At 37.1% G+C, this 18897-nt stretch overlaps 1 protein-coding gene across 5 annotated transcripts in view; it reads left to right on the top strand.

Annotated features, from left to right (window-relative positions):
• Positions 1-18897, top strand: part of LOC150085853 (ras-like protein family member 10B) — an 88811-nt gene that overhangs the window by 53163 nt on the left and 16751 nt on the right. For 3 of the 5 annotated variants that reach the window (XM_090373535.1, XM_090373534.1, XM_090373538.1), the window contains exon 1: positions 17374-17512. The exons of the other annotated variants lie outside the window; for them this stretch is intronic. Coding sequence is in view for 1 of the 3 variants with exons in the window: in XM_090373538.1 (XP_090229664.1) it covers positions 17494-17512 (19 nt within the window). In the remaining 2 variants the exon portion in view is untranslated. Of the gene's footprint in view, positions 1-17373; positions 17513-18897 lie in introns of those variants that run through there. 5 annotated transcript variants of the gene reach the window in all.

Raw genomic sequence — 18897 nt, 5'->3', positions numbered from 1 at the left:
CAATTTAAAGACACAAATACAGCTTTATGTAAGAAATTACGGGTGACCTTAATATAATAATTTGAATTTTGAATTTGGTGCAAAAAAAACCTATAATTAGTCCTTGAAAAGTTGAAAAGCTGTGTTATGGAGTGATGAATCACGGTGCGCGATCAGTAAACCGGTGCGCGGTTTACTGATCTTGATGACGACGTTTAGGACTCGCGGATTCCCGGAGAACTTCATTTATCATAGTAACTGCGATGCTATTACTGTCTGGGGTTGTTTTTCATAGTTTGGACTTGGACCATTGGTCGTCGTTCCTGAAATAATGATTGCCATGCGATGCATTAACATTCTGGACAATTTGCGCTTCCTGCACTGTGGCAGCACTATAAGAAGGGTCCTTATCTCTTTCAGCTTGACATTGCAGCGTATTGTACTGCATAGCATATACTGACTTAGTTTGTTGACATAACATGCAATAGCTGAACTGGCTGCTGTATTGAAGGAGGAGACCAAAATATTCCTTTTTGTTATCAGAAATTGGTTTGGAGTCTGCTGAGAAGGATACATGTGTGTTTTGAAAAGGTTCTTAAAAGATTTTTGAAACATGCAGATGTCCAATTACTTTTGGCAGTATAGTGTGTATACTTTAAAACAAAGGGAAGGGTAAAGTATTAGAGCTGAGAGAGAGAGAGAGAGAGAGAGAGAGAGAGAGAGAGAGAGAGAGAGAGATTAAATTCTTTATCTCATTAAATTTTCTAATGAGAAAAAGAACCTGTGTTTTATCAAGCTGTAATATAGTGATTGCAGTCAGTAACTTGTCAAATTTCTTATCTATGCCTGTGTGGTTATTATGTCTATCGAAACAGTTGAAGGTCAGGAGTATTGCGACTTTTGATAAATGTAATCTTGATATATAAATATAGTAATTACAATTGTTAACCGAGTGAGTTATTTCTGTCAGCAGTTAATTTAGTAGAAATGTCATAAAGAAACGATTGTTGTTGATAATATTTATCTAGTGAAAGATCCAATATTTTAAGCTTAAAAACGGGATTCATATTAGACAATGCAGAAGAATACCAGAAAAGAGTAAGTGAGAACATGAAAAATAAAAATAACAATACTGTTTTTTATAAACGTCAAAATCAGAAATAAAGATCGGATTCTGCTTTAGAGTCCAAAACTTTGAAATGTAATTCATCTATACAATACTTGAAAGCTAACTTCAACAAGAACAAAGAATTAAACATTTGTGAGATTCAATTGTTTTAGTAGTAGTTAGTGTGCGGAAGGAGGAACGTGAGCAACATAATAATAATATGGTAGAGTATACAATCATTATTATCCTTTCCTCACCAAATCCTTTTCTTTTATTATACAAGTTGAGAGTAGGAACAATCCCTAATTTATTCTTTTTTTATTGTCTAAAAAGTACCTTGACGTCAAGTGATAGGTCTTATTTTCAGAAAAATTATTCTCTTCGAACCCTAATTGGAATATTTAACGTATTGATTAAATAAGGGGAGACATTCATTTTATCCTGATACAAAATTAGCAGATGCAGTTTGGATATTATCATACCAATGACTTGGCCTCCGTGACAGTACAGTAGCTTCTCCATTGTCATCCGAGAGGATTTGACTTCGAATCTCGTCGATGATTTGAGGAATTTCTGTGGGTCTCTTCATTTGAGCTGTAGTTAGCCAATTTCAGGCAGAGGGATTAGGGACCTGCTTTCCATGCGTTATTTCGGGCTTACTCAGTAAATTTCGTAACTTAGCGACAGCTGCTCTTGCTGTGTGGCTTCTCATACAGCGCTTATGTCAGCCAGTGATCAGTTTGACGTCACTTTACGGGTACCACTGAACGAATGCATGATTCATTAAATCTATGTTAATCTCTTTCATAAACAGTAGTTTACTGACACTCAGACAATATACTGGTATTTAATTGATTAAGCACTAACAACTGAGCTTATTTACACATGTAATGTAAATAAGTTCAGTTGTCAGTGCTTAATATTTATTGAAATGTGCTTTTCTAAAACTTCTCAACCGCGATAGACGAGCTAGACAGAGCTTGCTCCCAGTGTCGCCATTTTTAAAATCTTTCGGATTTATCAGCTGATTTATAATAGTAGTTGTTACACCTGCTCTTCCGAGTATATCTGATGCAATTGTATGCCAGATATATTTGATTTCAATGAAGAAATATGCCAGTATTTTCGTTTGGAGCAAGGACTTATCGGCATATTATTAAATTATAACTTATATTATTAAATTTTAAATTCTGTTCAGTGAACAAAGGAAAATTAAAAAAACGCATCTAGATCAAACAGTGTTAGTGTTTCTAAACCAGAGACAGTGGAAAGGAGTTCTCTTTCGTGATACCCCCGCATAATGGAGCAGCAGCATAATTTATTAGCAGTCCATCACGGAGATTCTTTGCTTGTCATGCTGTTGTGACAAGTCAGACAACTAGGCAACGGCAGATATAAATTTGTCTGCAACTGAGGTCAAGCGCTTGACGCTCTCCTTAACCAAACGGAAGATCGTCCATTTCGGTGCGTCTCAGCCTGGCAGTAACTGCACTTTCCATTAGGCTCTTTCTGTCAGTACCTGCAGTTCGCTTTCTGTGCCGCCTACATACGTTGTAGTCAGTGCGACAACAGATCTTGCTGCAGGTCTCGATGGCACGACCTCTCGACGACATTAAGAGTGATAAGCCTAGGAAATGCTCCCTCAGAGACCAATACCTAGCTAGAGATGCCAGTCTAAATTACTATGATGGCCTTCTCCTCCAAGGAATTGCAGGAAATTTAGTTTTATGCGAATTCTTAATGGAATCTTCTATGCAAGAATTCTTTATTTAATTTGCAGTGTTCTGCGAGCGCTGTTATTTACGGCCTCACCAGTGTTCTTCTAGTTGGCATTCAAACAACAGTATGCAGTACTAGAATACCGACTGCTTCTACTGAAAGTACTCCTGCCCAGTATAACAACTAAATATGCTCGTCTGTATTATTCTCGTTTGGTAGTCTGCAATAGTTGGAGAATCACTTGTTATTAGACAGTTTCACTTCATAATGTAATTTAATATAAAAGTTTTTAATACACCTAATTGCATAACTAGGGCCGCCGTAGCCGAGTGATCAGGCGCGCGGGTTCAAGCCCGTGACTGCTAAGTACGGCGCTGTTTCTTGTATTCTCTCTATCATGCGAACTCCTCAGACCGCGTGGTCGTCACGGAATATAAACAGAAAATTTATTTATTTTTTATGATATTTGAAACTAAAATTATACTCCAAACCGTGTTCTCTCTTGTACAGTAGAATCCTGGTTATCCGAAACAGTTGGGATCGAGAGTATTTTGGATAGCCTATCTTTTCGGATAATCGATTTTTAAATGCAATCTGTTTTGAATATAAAAAATAAACAGAGAAAAAACTTAGGGGAAAACTATAGTAATTTGCATTTATTGTGTACGCATTATATACAGCACTTGCTTATACAAATTTAAAATGATTGCCAATATTTTGCTGCTTTGAAGATGTCAGTATTTTGTTTTTCCTGCAAGATTCTATGTTCTTCAATCAAAAAAAAAAAAAAAAAAAAAAATCCAAGTAGTTTGATGGGTAAGTGAAACAGGCCAGGCAGATTATCCATGCCACTTATATATAATGCCACCCGCACTACCAATGGGCAGTGAAGAAAAAGATTGATCAGAACCCTATGCAAATATATAGTGGTTTTAATATTCCTAATTTTGAAGTACAGTCATTTAAGTGATGATGCACTGCGGTGATATTTAACATTTGGTATTTTTCTTAATTTTAGTGGTATATTTTATATTATATTATTGCTTTATTATATATTCTGATTTAAAAACATTTTTATCATATTTAAACCTTAACATTACGGTATTTATATTGCATTTTTAATGTTAGTCCTAAAGTCCTAACTAAAGTCCTTAAATCGGGTCTTTAGTTAGCCGATCTCATATGGAGCAGGTAGGGGTTCCCCGAGAATTAGTCCGTGTTTTTCAGCGCGCACAAACATGCATATCGGCCTGCTAACAAAATACTTGGATAGACATAATACACGAAAAACTGTTATCGGCTGAAGTACCATGAAAAGTGATGCGTTATACTCTTGAGTTAGTCGATGTGCTAGAAAATCCCAAGGGCAAATTTATGCTTTTCTCACTTCTTTAGGACAGTACAGCATTTAATTTCTTTATTTGTTTGAAATAAATGCCACCATAACGTAAACTGTTCGGGGGGGGGGGGGAGTGAGCCTTTTCATAGGGAAATAAAAGTATTTATTTATACCAGAATTCTTTATTTATGGAAAGCAAATTTTCTCGCCCACTGTTAGAATAACAAAAGAGAATAACAGAGAATAATGGCAACAGCTCATCCAAATATTTTTGAGTTTACCGAGTCCGTTAGCGACCCAGTGTTATTCGACTTGCGATTTTTACGTATGGATGTGCTGTTGCCAATTCCAAGAACCATTGATTATATTCGAATGATTTCAGACCATCTTTCAATAATGCATCCGTATGCACTGTAGCGGAATGTTTCTAAGTCGATTTTAATGAATAGTTATTACTATTGAAATCTCAAGTTGTTCTTCAAAAGACGATTCATTTATCAGTCAAGGCTCTAAGGATTGTCATAATGCGAAGTGATAAGCTAGTTGTCGTGTACACATGGGTTGCCACAACACACTTTCATGGTTATCACCTGAAAGTAATGGTCTCCGACGGCTATGGAAGCCTCAGTCTGTACCGCACTTCTCGTACGCATTATGACAATCCTTAGATTGACGAGCACTCACTTAAGACGTCAAATGGCTTCTGAATCCTGAGTTGTTATGACTGTTACGAACAGTGGAAGACATCTTATTGCTGTGTATGTTGGGAAGATGACTGAAAGGGGTATTTCTACTTTGTTTATCAAAACAAGTTTTCCTCCTCACGTTTGTCATAAACTACTTTTAAATAAATTCTGCTTTGGTAAACCTATTGGAAAATGTAGTGCGTTCTGTAAAATAAAACGGGTTACTTTATAATAGGTACAGTTTTGAGTTAGTGATTTTAGCATTTTAAACTTGGTTTAGTAAGGTTTTGTTCAGGAGACTAACACATTAGTAGTACTTCAGTGTATTGTTATTTTATTTCAAGTTTATTAATATTCGGCGACTAGTTTCTAACAGTGGAACTTGTTTTTAAAGTAGAACTGTTGTGAGGATTTTTTATTGGAAGCAGCGCCGCGTTGCCATTAGAGGCGTCTACATGCAAGCGCCATTTCTCTCTCTGAGGAATGTCAGTATTAACGCAAATCTTTTCATGTTTAGAGGATAGGGGTGGAAAAATGTGATTTCTTTCATGCTGGCATCCAACTCTTGAGGTCCTAATTCGAAAATTGAGGCAAGATACTGGAAGAACTTGTGAGCAGAATAATATGTACCTTCTACCGTACCTTCTAATTTCCACGTTGATCTTACCCCGCAACGTATGTCCACCATGCAGGAAAGTCACATGTAAGGGGTTGAAATTGGCAATTATTATAAGTTTATAAAATTTTATCACAATTTTTTTTTCGCTGAACCATCACTGCTAAATTTTAACAAATAAATATATAGAAAATTATTTGGGTCAAAGTGAATGCTGCTCATTAATGTACTTTCCTTTAAACTTCAAAAGACGTAATTATACATATTACAGTTTCAACTTCTTGCATCTACTTATGCTTTCTTGAGCATATAACTGTTTGTTTGTTTTTGGAGTTTTATGGCGCATTAGCGCATATAACTGTCGAACCTGACTTAGTAGCACTACTTCTATTTTCAGCCATGTTTGAAAATTTTAATATTACGAAAATAAAAGGTGCTTAAATAAATGTATGTTTGGTAGCCATTAAGATTAAGAAATTAAACTTACATTTCATATTTTGCAACTGATCATCGACATGTTAAAAATGATCAAATAAAAAAGGGACAGCGATATTTATTAATATCTCTCACGTTGCACATTAACATAACATTGTGTCTAAGAATAGAAATACAAATATGCAAGCAAGTAAAATGAAGATTAAAAAATAATGAAATTAAAGGGTTTAAAATTATTAAACCAACCAAGTTATCCTCTGGCTTCATCTTTCGTGGTGGCGTTACTGAATCCAAATGCAGAGAGAGAGAGAGAGAGATGCTTATTTATTACATTTTCACATTTTCTGTTTTTCTTTTCCCAGTATATGAAATATACTCAGTACTCCATGAATCTTTCATTTAAAATCTTTCATATGGAAGCCTAAATTATTTCACCTTGCGAGTGATGAGTGAAGAAAGTCAGTGTGTACCAACTTAATTTTTAATTAATGTTAAGCAGTAGAAAGGTAAACATTTTGTTTTGTCCAAAAAATCAGTACTTAGAGAATAAATGGTCCGTTGCAGTTTAGTTTCCTCTAAGAGTGAATGTTAAAGATGGACTGCAAAGAAAAAGTTAAAAGCAAGTAATAGCAAGTTCAGTAACAGTATAAATTGCGAATTAAAATGACAGTAAATCATCTCGGAAATGAGTTAATCAGCTTAGATTTAAAGCACTGAAAAGAAGACGCACACAATGAATAACCTGCTCAGAGTAAGAATGTTTTCAGTCACCACGCAGCACTACTGCAGTTTTCACAGTGAACATAGTTTTTGTTTTTCCCTGCCTAGTTGAAATATTATTGATCTCATGGAATGGATTATTGCATCCATTCTCAGAAATTATATACACAAATCACGCTTTCACTTACTCGAACTTATGTTTTGTAGTTTCGAAGGAAACACAATTCCCATCACGCAAAGGTTCTGATTTGATTATTGTAAATTTATTTTTAAAAAATACTAAAGGTAAACCTGCGTAGAATTTTGCTTTTTTTTGGATTACAACAAAGCTTTTTTTTTTTTTGGATTTTTTTACATCCATATTAATTCTAGTATTCTTACCAGGAAGATATTTTCTTTCCCAATGGCGTTAGTGGCAGTTGTCAGTAAAGATTTGCTTAAATCAATGAGATAGGATGAAATAAACAGCTATGATGATTGGGTTGTAATGCGAAATGACTGTTCAACTGTGATTAGATGGCAAATATAACAGATCAGTTATAAAATGGTCATCTTTTATAAGAAATGGTTGGGAATTCGAACGAAGTAAACATCATTAATAATCACTAAAGATTGTAGAGGTTCCATTTTGCGCAGCTGGCTCTTCTCGTTGTAAATGAACAGATATTACTGCATTAATAAAAGAGGATATTGATGGATGATGCCTATGATAATGATCTCTTCTGTCAATCTTACAAAAGATTGATGACAAAATAATGGATATGGTGTCCAACCCTGTCAAATGTTTCAGAGCTTTCATTAATTTCATTAAAATCAAAACTTTCCGTGTGGAAAATTTTATTTTCCATGCAGAAATTTGAAATTGTGATATTCGGAATGAATTATTTTTAGAAAGTTCGAATTGCTTATTTATACTGGAATAAAGGAAGCAGTTTAATATATTGTCCTCTGAAAATATATTTGGACAACTCTCCAAAGTTAGTGAACGATATGAGGCATACGTATAAATAAGGATCGAGTATAATTGTATACAGAAAACACCAGAAATATATTTTAGCGGCCAATATTAGGTGTAGTAAGGAGTTTGCCAAATTCTAAAGAAGTATAATTATCGGTATCCATGCAAGTAATTTGCCGTTAAGTGCTGCAATAGATCGTTTGAGCTTTTCCAACAATAGCCGAGGGTAAAAAAAAAAGTGTTATATTACGGTTACTGAGAACACCCTCATCCATCCATGTTATGTACAATAATTGTGTGTGTGCTCTAGTGGATTTGCCTGTTTCGCTGGAAGATAGACCTGAGTTACCCGCAGGAAAACCTTACTGTTCTCGCCTGAGACCGACTAACTCTACCACTTGTGTGATATCCGCGCAGACGTGTTTCCATAGATCTTTCCTACGGGTATTTTCTGTTCTTCTGAAAATATCCGTAGGAAATTTTTAGAAGGAAGCTAACATCCAATTGCGCCACTTCTGAACTTTGCTGAACAATCTTAATTCTTTTGTTGTTTTTCCGGCTTTACTAACTCCTTGCGGTAGTCAGCTTTCTCAATCCATCGTGTATGCCTGAACAACTTATTGAAGACTTCTTAGATTATATTGAATTTCTTGGTCTGCGTGTCAATTCCTCGGAGACTCCAGTACCTACACTTTTTTTCCTTTTACAAACTCTTCTTTCCTACAAGTTAGAATATAATCCACAGTAATTCTCCCTCACAAACCAGATTAAATGTTTAGGCGTACACCTGGATTTTAATCTTCTCAGTTCATTGCACAGAGTTTCACTCTACCATTTTAACAGCCTTTTGGTTTATGTCTGCGACCTCGCTCTCATTCATAATCCGAATATTATACAGAAATACTTTGCCCCGTGTTTTCTACCCCAATTCCTTTATGCAGCTGAAAATTAGGAACCTGCAATGAGATATGATTGAGGTGTTTAAAGCTTCTAAGAAATGGATTGAATAAGCTCAATGCTAATGGTATCCTTCCTCTCGCTCAGACTATACGCATGAGGGAAGATAAATTCAAATTGAAGGATGGTTGCAGGGCAGTTGTGCAGAAATTTGCCGTCAACCAGCAGGCAGCAAATTGTTGGAACAAACTTCCATCAGTTGTGGAAGTGAGTAGTTTGAATAAATTCAAGGCAGAACTAGATAAACTATTGGAGAGAATGGACAGGTATGTTGGTTTTTTTTTTTTTGCTGATGCTGTGTAAGCTTGCTGTTTTCATCATTTGCCATCATTTCTAATACTACTATTACTAATCTGGTCTTTTATCTCGAAATCCGCTCTTCGACCTGTCATGTTAGTTGAATATTTTCTCATCTTGTGGTTAAATGCAAAGCTTGCTCGATGTCAACAGTACCAACAAATTTAAATCATGCGCGTTACTGTTCGCTGGCAACACAAAGCTGTTTATTGTTTTGTGTCTTTGATCACTGGCCAAGGCGACTACCTCAACATCTGGGACCTTGTTCAGTGGCGAATTCCACCCGACTGCCAGAGTCACTTCGTCCCGCCAGTTGAAACTTTCTAGAATATTAGTATTAATATTGGTAGTGGCAAATGATGCAAGAAAGTAAGATTATAAAGCATCACAAAAAAAAAAAAAAAATCCCGCATCACCTGTCCATCCCCTCCAGTAATATTTGTCTAGTTATTCTTCATTCGTCAACAGGTCGGTCAAGCCAGGCGGTTGTTTAGATTTTGACTATGATATCTGACTTCACGACAAAGTGTATAGAAAGAGTATTTCAGACTGACTGATATCAAACTTTAATTTTAGAAACCTGTTATTTCCAGTTTCAATAATGAATTTTACTTTTTTTTTTAATTGTTCCTTTGTCAAAGTTCCATTTCTTATTTTACATTATATTTAGGTTTTTGCTCACTGAAAACCCCTCTGTCTTGCCTGTCCTGGTCAACCCAGCATTTTTGTTTGGCAAGAAATGTATTTTATATATATTTCCTGAAGTTTACGCCATAAAAAAATTCAAATCTGGTATCCCAAGTATATTTATATTCTCTGTGTCCTGTTTTTCTGTTTTTCAACCTACGGTGGAGTCAACTGTGTTGGACTTATATTTCAGCATTTGTTAGAATGCTAAAATATAAGTCAAAATAATACCAAGTCGCCGGTATTAATAGATAATATTTATGTTATCACTGTACGGTATTAGCCGTAGCTAATATGTATGTTATCACTGTACGGTATTAGCCGTAACTAATATGTATGTTATCACTGTACAGTATAAGCCGTAGCTAATATGTATGTTATCACTGTACAGTATAAGCCGTAGCTAATATGTATGTTATCACTGTACAGTATAAGCCGTAGCTAATATGTATGTTATCACTGTACAGTATAAGCCGTAGCTAATATGTATGTTATCACTGTACAGTATAAGCCGTAGCTAATATGTATGTTATCACTGTACAGTATAAGCCGTAGCTAATACGTATGTTATCACTGTACAGTATAAGCCGTAGCTAATATGTATGTTATCACTGTACAGTATAAGCCGTAGCTAATATGTATGTTATCACTGTACAGTATAAGCCGTAGCTAATATGTATGTTATCACTGTACAGTATTAGCCGTATCTAATATGTATGTTATTACTGTACAGTATAAGCGTACATGTTCACAGGTACACAGGTCGATTTATGCGGCAAATTTGTGCGTGCTATAAAATCCGTGGAATGCCTTACTGGTGCGGGGTGGGGCGTACTCCCTCTGCTTAACATCGGCACTTATCCCCAGTTGAAGATTCTCTTAGAAATTCTACGACCAATCGACAGGAATCCATACCGTACCTGTCTAATTGAGTGCCAAGTGTCGGAATACCGTATCCATTCAACTACTACCATGGAGGACACTAACTGCTTGTGGCAGATGATAAATCAGCATTGTGCATTTTATGTGGGAACATACGGATTCGGTCACGAATTAGTGACCGCGTAACTCAGCCCAGATCATAGTCATATTATAAAGCGAATGTGTTGCGTTTTATTGAATTTCTAGTTTTCTGAAATTTGGTTCAAACGCCATTCAAACAGCAAAACTTCCTCGTCTGAGGGCAGTACCTTACCCTAATATTTCATGCACGAATGAATGCTTATTGTTTCTGGCAAAAATACATACTTTTTGAGTTATGCAGCAGTCATGTTTCGACTCCGATTCCACGTACGCGCTGTACCAATTTTTTAAAATATTTGTATTTTTTTCTGGTATCGATTTCGACAACGTCAAAATCGATATTGTTATGTTTACTATTGCTAACTTTAGATCGGATACACACCCAGTTAAGCTTCTTTCTAAACATATGGTTGCTATGGTGATGTAAAGAACCTCCATCTCTCTATGGACTTGACCCTATGAACCTAATTAAAAGTTTTAATTTATTAACAGATAATCTCACTGATCAAATAATAAAGCCTGTGTAACTTAACTTGCTTTCTAACACAAAAACTTGCTTTCTAAAGTTTATGTTGGGGATTACAAAATTGATATTGTCTCAGAATCGATTTTGACAGTCGACATGCATATATAAAAGAAGCGAAAGGATCAGTATTCAAAGATGATGGCGTTTAAAGATTTCCAATTGCTTTAATGAGACCAGCTAATGGGAAAACTTTTGTATTCCTGACCATTAGAAAAGTAGGCTATGGGCTGCTGAATAGGCTATAGTCCATGATTAGTTACTTATAGGTACAACTTCTTTAATTTTCCTGTACAGTACCATGGGTTGGATTATTTAGAAAAGAAAAAAAAAACACTGACGCGCTGTCTAAGGGCTGTCATTAAATCTTGTCTGTAAAAACCGAATTTCTAGGAGCGTAGATAAAGGTTGGAAGATAAAGGGTAATCTCATTCCATTGGGATGAAAATCGAACTCAGACCTTTTCTACAGGTAATAATAATAATAATAATAATAATTATAATTATTATTAGCCACATGGTGCAAGTAAGCCTGAGGCTTATGCTGCACCAGCCAAAATAAAATTCCCAAGTTACCCTGAGAGAGAGCGTCAGAAGTAGAAAGGAATCACCAAGAAAGAGGAGAATGATGATATCCAGCTCAGGACCCTGGGTGTGCCTAGCCCATACTCACCAGATGTAAGTCCCCGGGAAGAACAGTGGTTGTAATCCCCCCCCCCCTTGTGCTGGCTGCAAAACCTCCGAAAGGGGATTCTGTTTAGCAAATTGAAGAGGAATTTAACCCAGAATATTTTGTTTTATATTATAGACTCTACTTGTATGGTATATGGCATTATTCATGATTCAACACTTTAATTTTTTGTTTTATGCATGCGCAAAGTTAATTAGTTTGTCTTATATGCCACGATTCCTTCATTACCATAAGAAAATTTAATAATTTAAATTATATTAAATCTTCATCAGTCGTCTTGACTCCGACAGCAGAGAACAGCAAATGAAACAACTTCTATCCAATATTGGTATTGCAGGAAAACCACCAGAAATTGCCACTAAGCATCCATTTATGCTTCATTCAGAGACTTCATTCACAGTATAGAAATAGCCCACTCTAATATACAACAGTAACTTTGCCCAGATCTCTAGCCATTGTGGATATTAGTATGCGCCAATAAACTCTACGAATCAGATAGTAAGCTGCTGAGTAACTAAGCCAACCCCACAAGATTTGGTTGTTGTAATAGGGCGTTAGGAGTATCAGCGACAAGGCCATGTTGTTCAGTGTATATTGTCCGTAAATTTCTTGTGTTCCGAGGTCGATTTTCTGTTTGATAGAAGTAAACCAAAGTTTCCGGGGGGAAATAAAACCATGGTACCTTCGCCTGAGACCGACTAACTCAGCCACGTTGTCAAAAGGCCGTAAAAACTCTTCTCATCATCGACGGGGCTCGAACTCAGGTATTTTCTACCTGTTGTGGGGAGACGGCGATCTTACCAACTGTGCCGCCCACGAGGGCGGCACGCAAGGGTTGGCTTGGTTACTCAGCCGGCGTTGGTTAGTTGGGTTTTAATAGCCTTAGCGACTAAGGCCATGTTTCAACCGGCGTTACAAAACCTCAAGAAATAAATTAGTCTATGGAGACATTTAAAACACTGTAGTTTTGGACAGACAGGAATCATCTGACTGGGTGTCTTCTGTAGGTACGATTATTTAAAAATTGTTCCCCTTGGATTTGCCTGAGTTGTATACTGCTGAGAAAGCTGAAATTCGTATAGATAATAAATCCTATATTGGTTTTTCTGATGTGGAGTTGTTTTCTCTGATGAAGTTGGGTGTGGCAGTATCGAAACTGAACTGTAAGAAATGTCCAGGGATGGATCTTATTGAAAATCAAGCTTTGGTCAAATTTTTTGATTTATTTCCAGAAGTTCTACTTAATTTGTTTAGTAAATGTTTAGTAAATGTTTTCTTGAATGTGTATTTCCACGGGCCTGGAAGCTGGCCTTGCTGAAAATATTGCAGAAACCTAATAAACCAAGGGCTGCTCCTCGTGCTTCTGGCCAATTTCTTTCTAGCAACATGGACAAACTATATGAACGACTTCTCGCCACACAAATTTCTTCTTTACTTTCATCTCATGAACTCTGTTCGGATCGACAATTTGGTTTTAAAAAAGGATGTTTTACTGATGATGCCATCATGAAGCTTATTAATTACATACAGAGTTTGTTGAGTAGTAAGTATGTTCTTATAATTTTTGTGGACTTTGAGAGTGCTTTTGATACATTATGATAGGGAAGTGCCCTCAGGTCGCTGAGGCAAGCTGAGTCTGATCGTTATTTGTATAATAATATGCGTTCCTATTTTCAGGACAGGTTTGTGAAGGTCTGTGCAAAGCACTTGTCTTATACATCTCCCATTTACAGGGGTTGTACCCAGGGGTCCGTGTTGGGTCACCTTATTTGGAATACAGTGCTGGATCAGTGGCTGATTAGGCCAAATGAGAATTGCGAGCAGATCTCTTATGTAGATGATTTAGTTATTGTTGTGCAGGGGGGGGGTCTCAATTGATGCTGGAAAACACAGCTCAGTCTATTTTGGATAAGTCATCTGATTGGTTAAATGTAAATAAGTTGAAAACCTCTCCAAATAAAAGTAATTTTATGGGGTTTAAGTGGAAATTCGACTATCACAGACTCCAAGAATTCTTTTAAATGATGTGCAAATTCCTTATGTATCACAAATCAAATATTTAGGTATAATTTAGGACGAAAAACTGAATTTTCTTCTTCACGTTAAAAACATTGCTCAGAGAGTCAAGAATTTTACGGCATCTGCGATTAGGATCTCTCGGGTAGAATGGGGTTTGACTAAAAAGGCTCTCATGTTACTATAATACCATTTTCCTACCTATAACTGCTTATGCTGCTGGCAATTGGTACCACGTGCTTCCCAGGATGAAATTCAGGATCAAATTACTATCATTGCAGCGTTCAATATTGTTGGCCGTTTTGAATGCTGATGGTACCGTTTCGTATAATGCTTTTCAGGTGTTGGATGGAACTATTCCTTTGGATTTGCTTGTTCTTTTTCGAGGTTGTCCTATAAACTGAAGAAGGGAATTTCTGTAACTATTTGGGGAATAACGACGGATCCTGCAGTTGACTTTAAGACAGAAAACACTAGAATATGGAATGCACTAATGTAAATATGGCAGGATAGATGGAGTGGGTGTGCTTTTGTTTCCATTACTAAAAAGTTGATTACTCAAGTAATCAACTTTTTTCCATTACTCAAGTGGATCTGTCATCCTCCTTGGCTGCGAAGTCTTAGTTTTGTCCAACAATGTATACCTTCTTTTCTTATGACTGGTCATGGCTCGATTAGGGAAAAATTGTTTCAACGAGGACTAGAAGCTGACCCATTGTATTCTTGTGAACTGAATGAAACTTGGGCACATGTATTGTTTCAATGTGAATTTTACAATTCTGAGCGTGAAATTCTTTTCTCTCGTGTTTGAATTGGCACAGAACAACGTTGTTGTGCTCATTCAATCTCCTGAAAACTTTGCAGCCTTCCAAGAGTATTATATTTCAGTACAGTATTTGAAAAAAAGGCTTCTTCTAAGATCAAGAGTACTCCAGTCTGGATCTGAGGCGGCTGCTATGTGATGTAGTAAGAACAGTTCCTGTGAGTTTGAAACGGATCAACTTCAGTGACTGGACTAATAATGAACTCTTTTAATTGACACTATTTTTCAGAATAGCTGAGATTTATTTAGATATTCAAAAACTAATGGTTATTTTATTTATTTATTTATTATTTTTTTTTTTTTTGCTGTTACCTAGGACTGGGCATCCTGGGTACGTGATTGTTTTATGCTGGCATCCGTCTGTATTGCACTACCTCCGGCGGATGCCGGATTTAGCGCACTCTTGCACAGTACAGTGAGAGCAGACCCATGTCCCTCTCCTTGTGCCTAGGGATGGGCGCCAGGCAGCAGCTGCCCAGGTGTTAGCTGCTCTCTGCTGATAAAATTTCCTTACACAAACAACATAACAACAGAACACACACTCAGTCATTAAAATCAGACCAATAAAAATCCGAAGAAATTCATATATTAAATGTAGTTTTAATGCATTTAATTTAGTCATTTGGTTTTAATGCATTTAATTTAGTCATTTGGTTTTAATGCATTTAATTTAGTCATTTGGTTTTAATGCATTAACTATAGTTTTAATTTCATAATAATATACAAGAGAAACGTGTATTGTTATTGGAAGACTCATGAACGTGGTGTTGCTTGCTAAGATTATATGCAAAGAATATATATATATATATATCCATTATTTTAAATTAAATAAAACATAAGCCAGTAGTATGGCAAAAACTGTAGAGCGAAAATTAACATAAAAATAACCCAAATAAACAATCAAACGAAAAGAAAGAATAGATATAAATAGTAGCCCAGAAACCCTAATATAATTTCGATCTTTAAATCCAATTAACAAAAACTATACAAATTTTAGGATAATGCCAATTAGTTATTAATTTAGCGGTACCCCCCCGAGAGGTACCAGTTCCGAAAGACGTGAAATATCACCCAAAGAGGGTTAAAGGAACTACCAAACAATAACAAAATCAAAATAAACTAAAATAAAATAGAATAGACTGACCATCATGCCCCATATCGACAGAGGACCACGAGGCCAATAATGGTCATGGAATCGCTGCATTTCAATCGTCATACAAAACATCGCAAAGGCGGAAATATCGAAGAACCAAACCACCCTTCCATTCTCCGATAAATCAACCAATGCAGAGGATTTGCATGGCGGTGGTCCTTTCTGCGCTAATCTCGTTACCATACGTCAAAAATTCACGGAAATACCGATTCTTTAATTGTTTACTGATTTTTGGATCATCCTATATATATATATATATATATATATACAGGATGACACATATATATATATATATACAGGATGACACATTTATATATATGTGTGTGTGTTGAATAGAATAACAAGAAAGTGGAAAGAAGAAGGCAGAAAAATGTTTCTATGAGAAGAAGGCAGAAAAATGTTTCTATGAGAAAAAGGCCTTGCAATTGAGACTGTCTAATTCAGCCATGTTGTGAAAAAAGTCCATTAAAATTTCTCGCGTTATTGACGGAATTCGAAACCAGACCTTTTCCACCCGGTATGGGAAGGACGGTGATTATATCCACTGTGCTACCGCGAAGGCGATAAAGGCCATAATGTTGTTTTGGGCACATCCGCAACTTAGGCCATATTGCGCAGTATATAATGTCTGTAAACTGCGTGTGTTATTGGTCGATTTGCTGTTTTCTGGACGAAAAATCCGCGTTTCCAGGATAAAAAAAAAAAAAAAAACAAAAACTTACTCTTGCACGAAACTAGCTAACTCATCCACGTTTTGAAAAAGGTCCATAAAAATTCTTTGCATGGACGGGATTCGAATTCAGGTCTTTTCCACCCGGTGTGGGGAGGATGGTGATTCTACCAACCGTGCTACCACGAGGGCAGTCAAAATATCTGTGCTAAAATGTATAGATGTGTTAATGAGTTAAGTTTTCTTTTGAGCACCTGCTGATAACGCAGATTCTGATCTGATCTGAGAAACTTTCGTTTCATGTCTGAGAACAGTCAACATTAGTTTCGAACTAATGTTGACTGTTCTCAGATATGAAACGAAAAGAAAAATGTACGAGACACCAGTTATATGGTCTTGACGAAAAAGAATCTTCGGAATGTTGGCAGTGTTCAGTTCATTTCTGGATTTTTATGCAAAAAAGGACAGCATGCTTAGTTAGGAATACAGATGAGTTAGGACGATCTCGTAGGACCCAATTCAGTGAAAGCTTTTATACGATCTTCACAGACCAGTTTGCTCAAACGACAGATTCTACATCCAGACAACACTGGACATGATGGCGTACGCGACACTTCCTTCAAGATATTAACAAACAGCTTTGTCAAATGACTCTAAGCATTCGTGTGACAAATGTTGACGGCTGAAACCATTCCGGCAGCATGGCTTCAGTGCCATCACAGGTTGCAATCCCAGTGGTTTGTTCCTTTTCATTTCTCTTTCAGATCGTTATGATGCGTTTCTCTGGTATGCGTTACGCCACGGGCAACACAGCAGATGTCTGCATTGCGGGGTTGGCAAGATACCTTAAATAACTTGATGACGGAAAGATTTTCACGGCGGGGTATCAGACGTACACCTTCGGTGTCTGCCGCCACTGCGTCTTTCTGATTGGTCGGGGCTTGTACGAGGGACACCCTGCTCAGCTTGATAAACAGCTTCCAACTTCTGATCGACCGCAAGAGGAGAGTGCGAGCTAAATTGTATTACTCTCCTCTTCGTGCTGGCGGAGAGGTCATGGGGTAAGGTCATCTGGTAATCGCGCAGAGGAAAGCATGCTCGACAAACAGCGTGGTAAGTAAATAAGTTTCTTTAGCGTCTGAGAAAAGAATATTATACTGTTTGCGAGACGCCTCACGCTATTGGAAAATGACTTTTTGGTTCATTGTTGTTGAAACCATATGTACTGGCAAATGTAGTTTGCAATGCTTAATGAAAATAGTCGAAAGCTGCATGATATATATATATATATATATATATCATACACCTGCCAAGCGGTGGGTTCGTCCACTAGCGAGAGGGGTGACAGCGTCGCGTTGTCCAGGAACCAGGTATCCCATGAATTCTCTCCTTTCAGTGTATACTGTCTGTAAATTTCGTGTATTCTGTGGTCGATTTTCTGTTGCTGGACGAAAAACTGTTTCCGGGAGAAGAAACCATGCTACCTACGCTCGCCTGAGACCGACTAACTCAGCCACGTTTTGAAAAAGGCCCATAAAATTCCTCGCATCATCGATGAGACTCGAACTCAGGTGTTTTCCACCCGGTGTGGGGAGGACGGCGATTTTACTAACTGTTTCCCACGAGGGCTCTTTGAAGTTGATGACGTCTCTATGACCTATAGGCACCTCCGTAGCCAGGTGGGAAGGAGCAGCAGTGCGAACCCGTCACCACCAAATACGGAGGATGCGGAAAGGTCAAGGAATGGCCACCGCATATCCCGGAGCAATATGGGCTTAGTTGCTAATGCCCCTAAAAAACCAAATAACAAACAAACAACAACAACTATGACCTATATTCGTGTCTTGCATATTTTTCAAACTTGCACTCAGATTTTTTTTTTTTTTTTTTTTTTGATTTGGTAGTTATTGGCGCATCGGCTTCTGTGGCCATATTGCACCTCCCAAGGTTTTTGCAGTACTTTGATCCAAGCCCGAGGCGGGAATCGAACCCGCGACCTTTGGGTTGCCGGGCAGGTACTTTACCCACTCGGCTAGCCCGGTCGGCTTTGCACTCAGAACTGTCGACTATGTCGTCTCTTTAGACATTCTAGAATCCTTGATCTAAGCTGGACAGAGAATGTTACATTCGGTGGTGAAAACATGGCCTTTGTGTCCCCTTCTTTGAGTTCCTCACAATTGGAATATTCATCGGCGTCATCCAGAATGAGAATACCTTTTCAGATAAGCTTATTTTCTTCAAGTGTTTCTTTACAGGAGGTAAAAATTCATGTAAAAAAAAATTCTTTGAATAATGCAGAGTACATCCATGCTGATTTTTGTGAGTGGTAGTAAACTGGTAAATGTGAACTGTTTATATTTTTAAAAGCCTTAGGATTAGTTGTTTTACCAACAACAAAAAAATGGCAATTTGTGAGTTCCATTTGCATTTCTGCCGGAGACTACCGTGATTTTCTCTTTGCATTTGTTGTATCGTGGTACTCCATGCGAAGCCAGCGC

Source organism: Mastigoproctus giganteus, chromosome 5 (genome assembly GCF_048544385.1).
Source record: "Mastigoproctus giganteus isolate SK-2022 chromosome 5, ASM4854438v1, whole genome shotgun sequence".
Lineage (NCBI taxonomy): Eukaryota > Metazoa > Arthropoda > Arachnida > Uropygi > Thelyphonidae > Mastigoproctus > Mastigoproctus giganteus.
The sequence above is the reverse complement of the archived record's forward strand: the minus strand, read 5'-3'. Positions and strand labels throughout refer to the sequence as shown.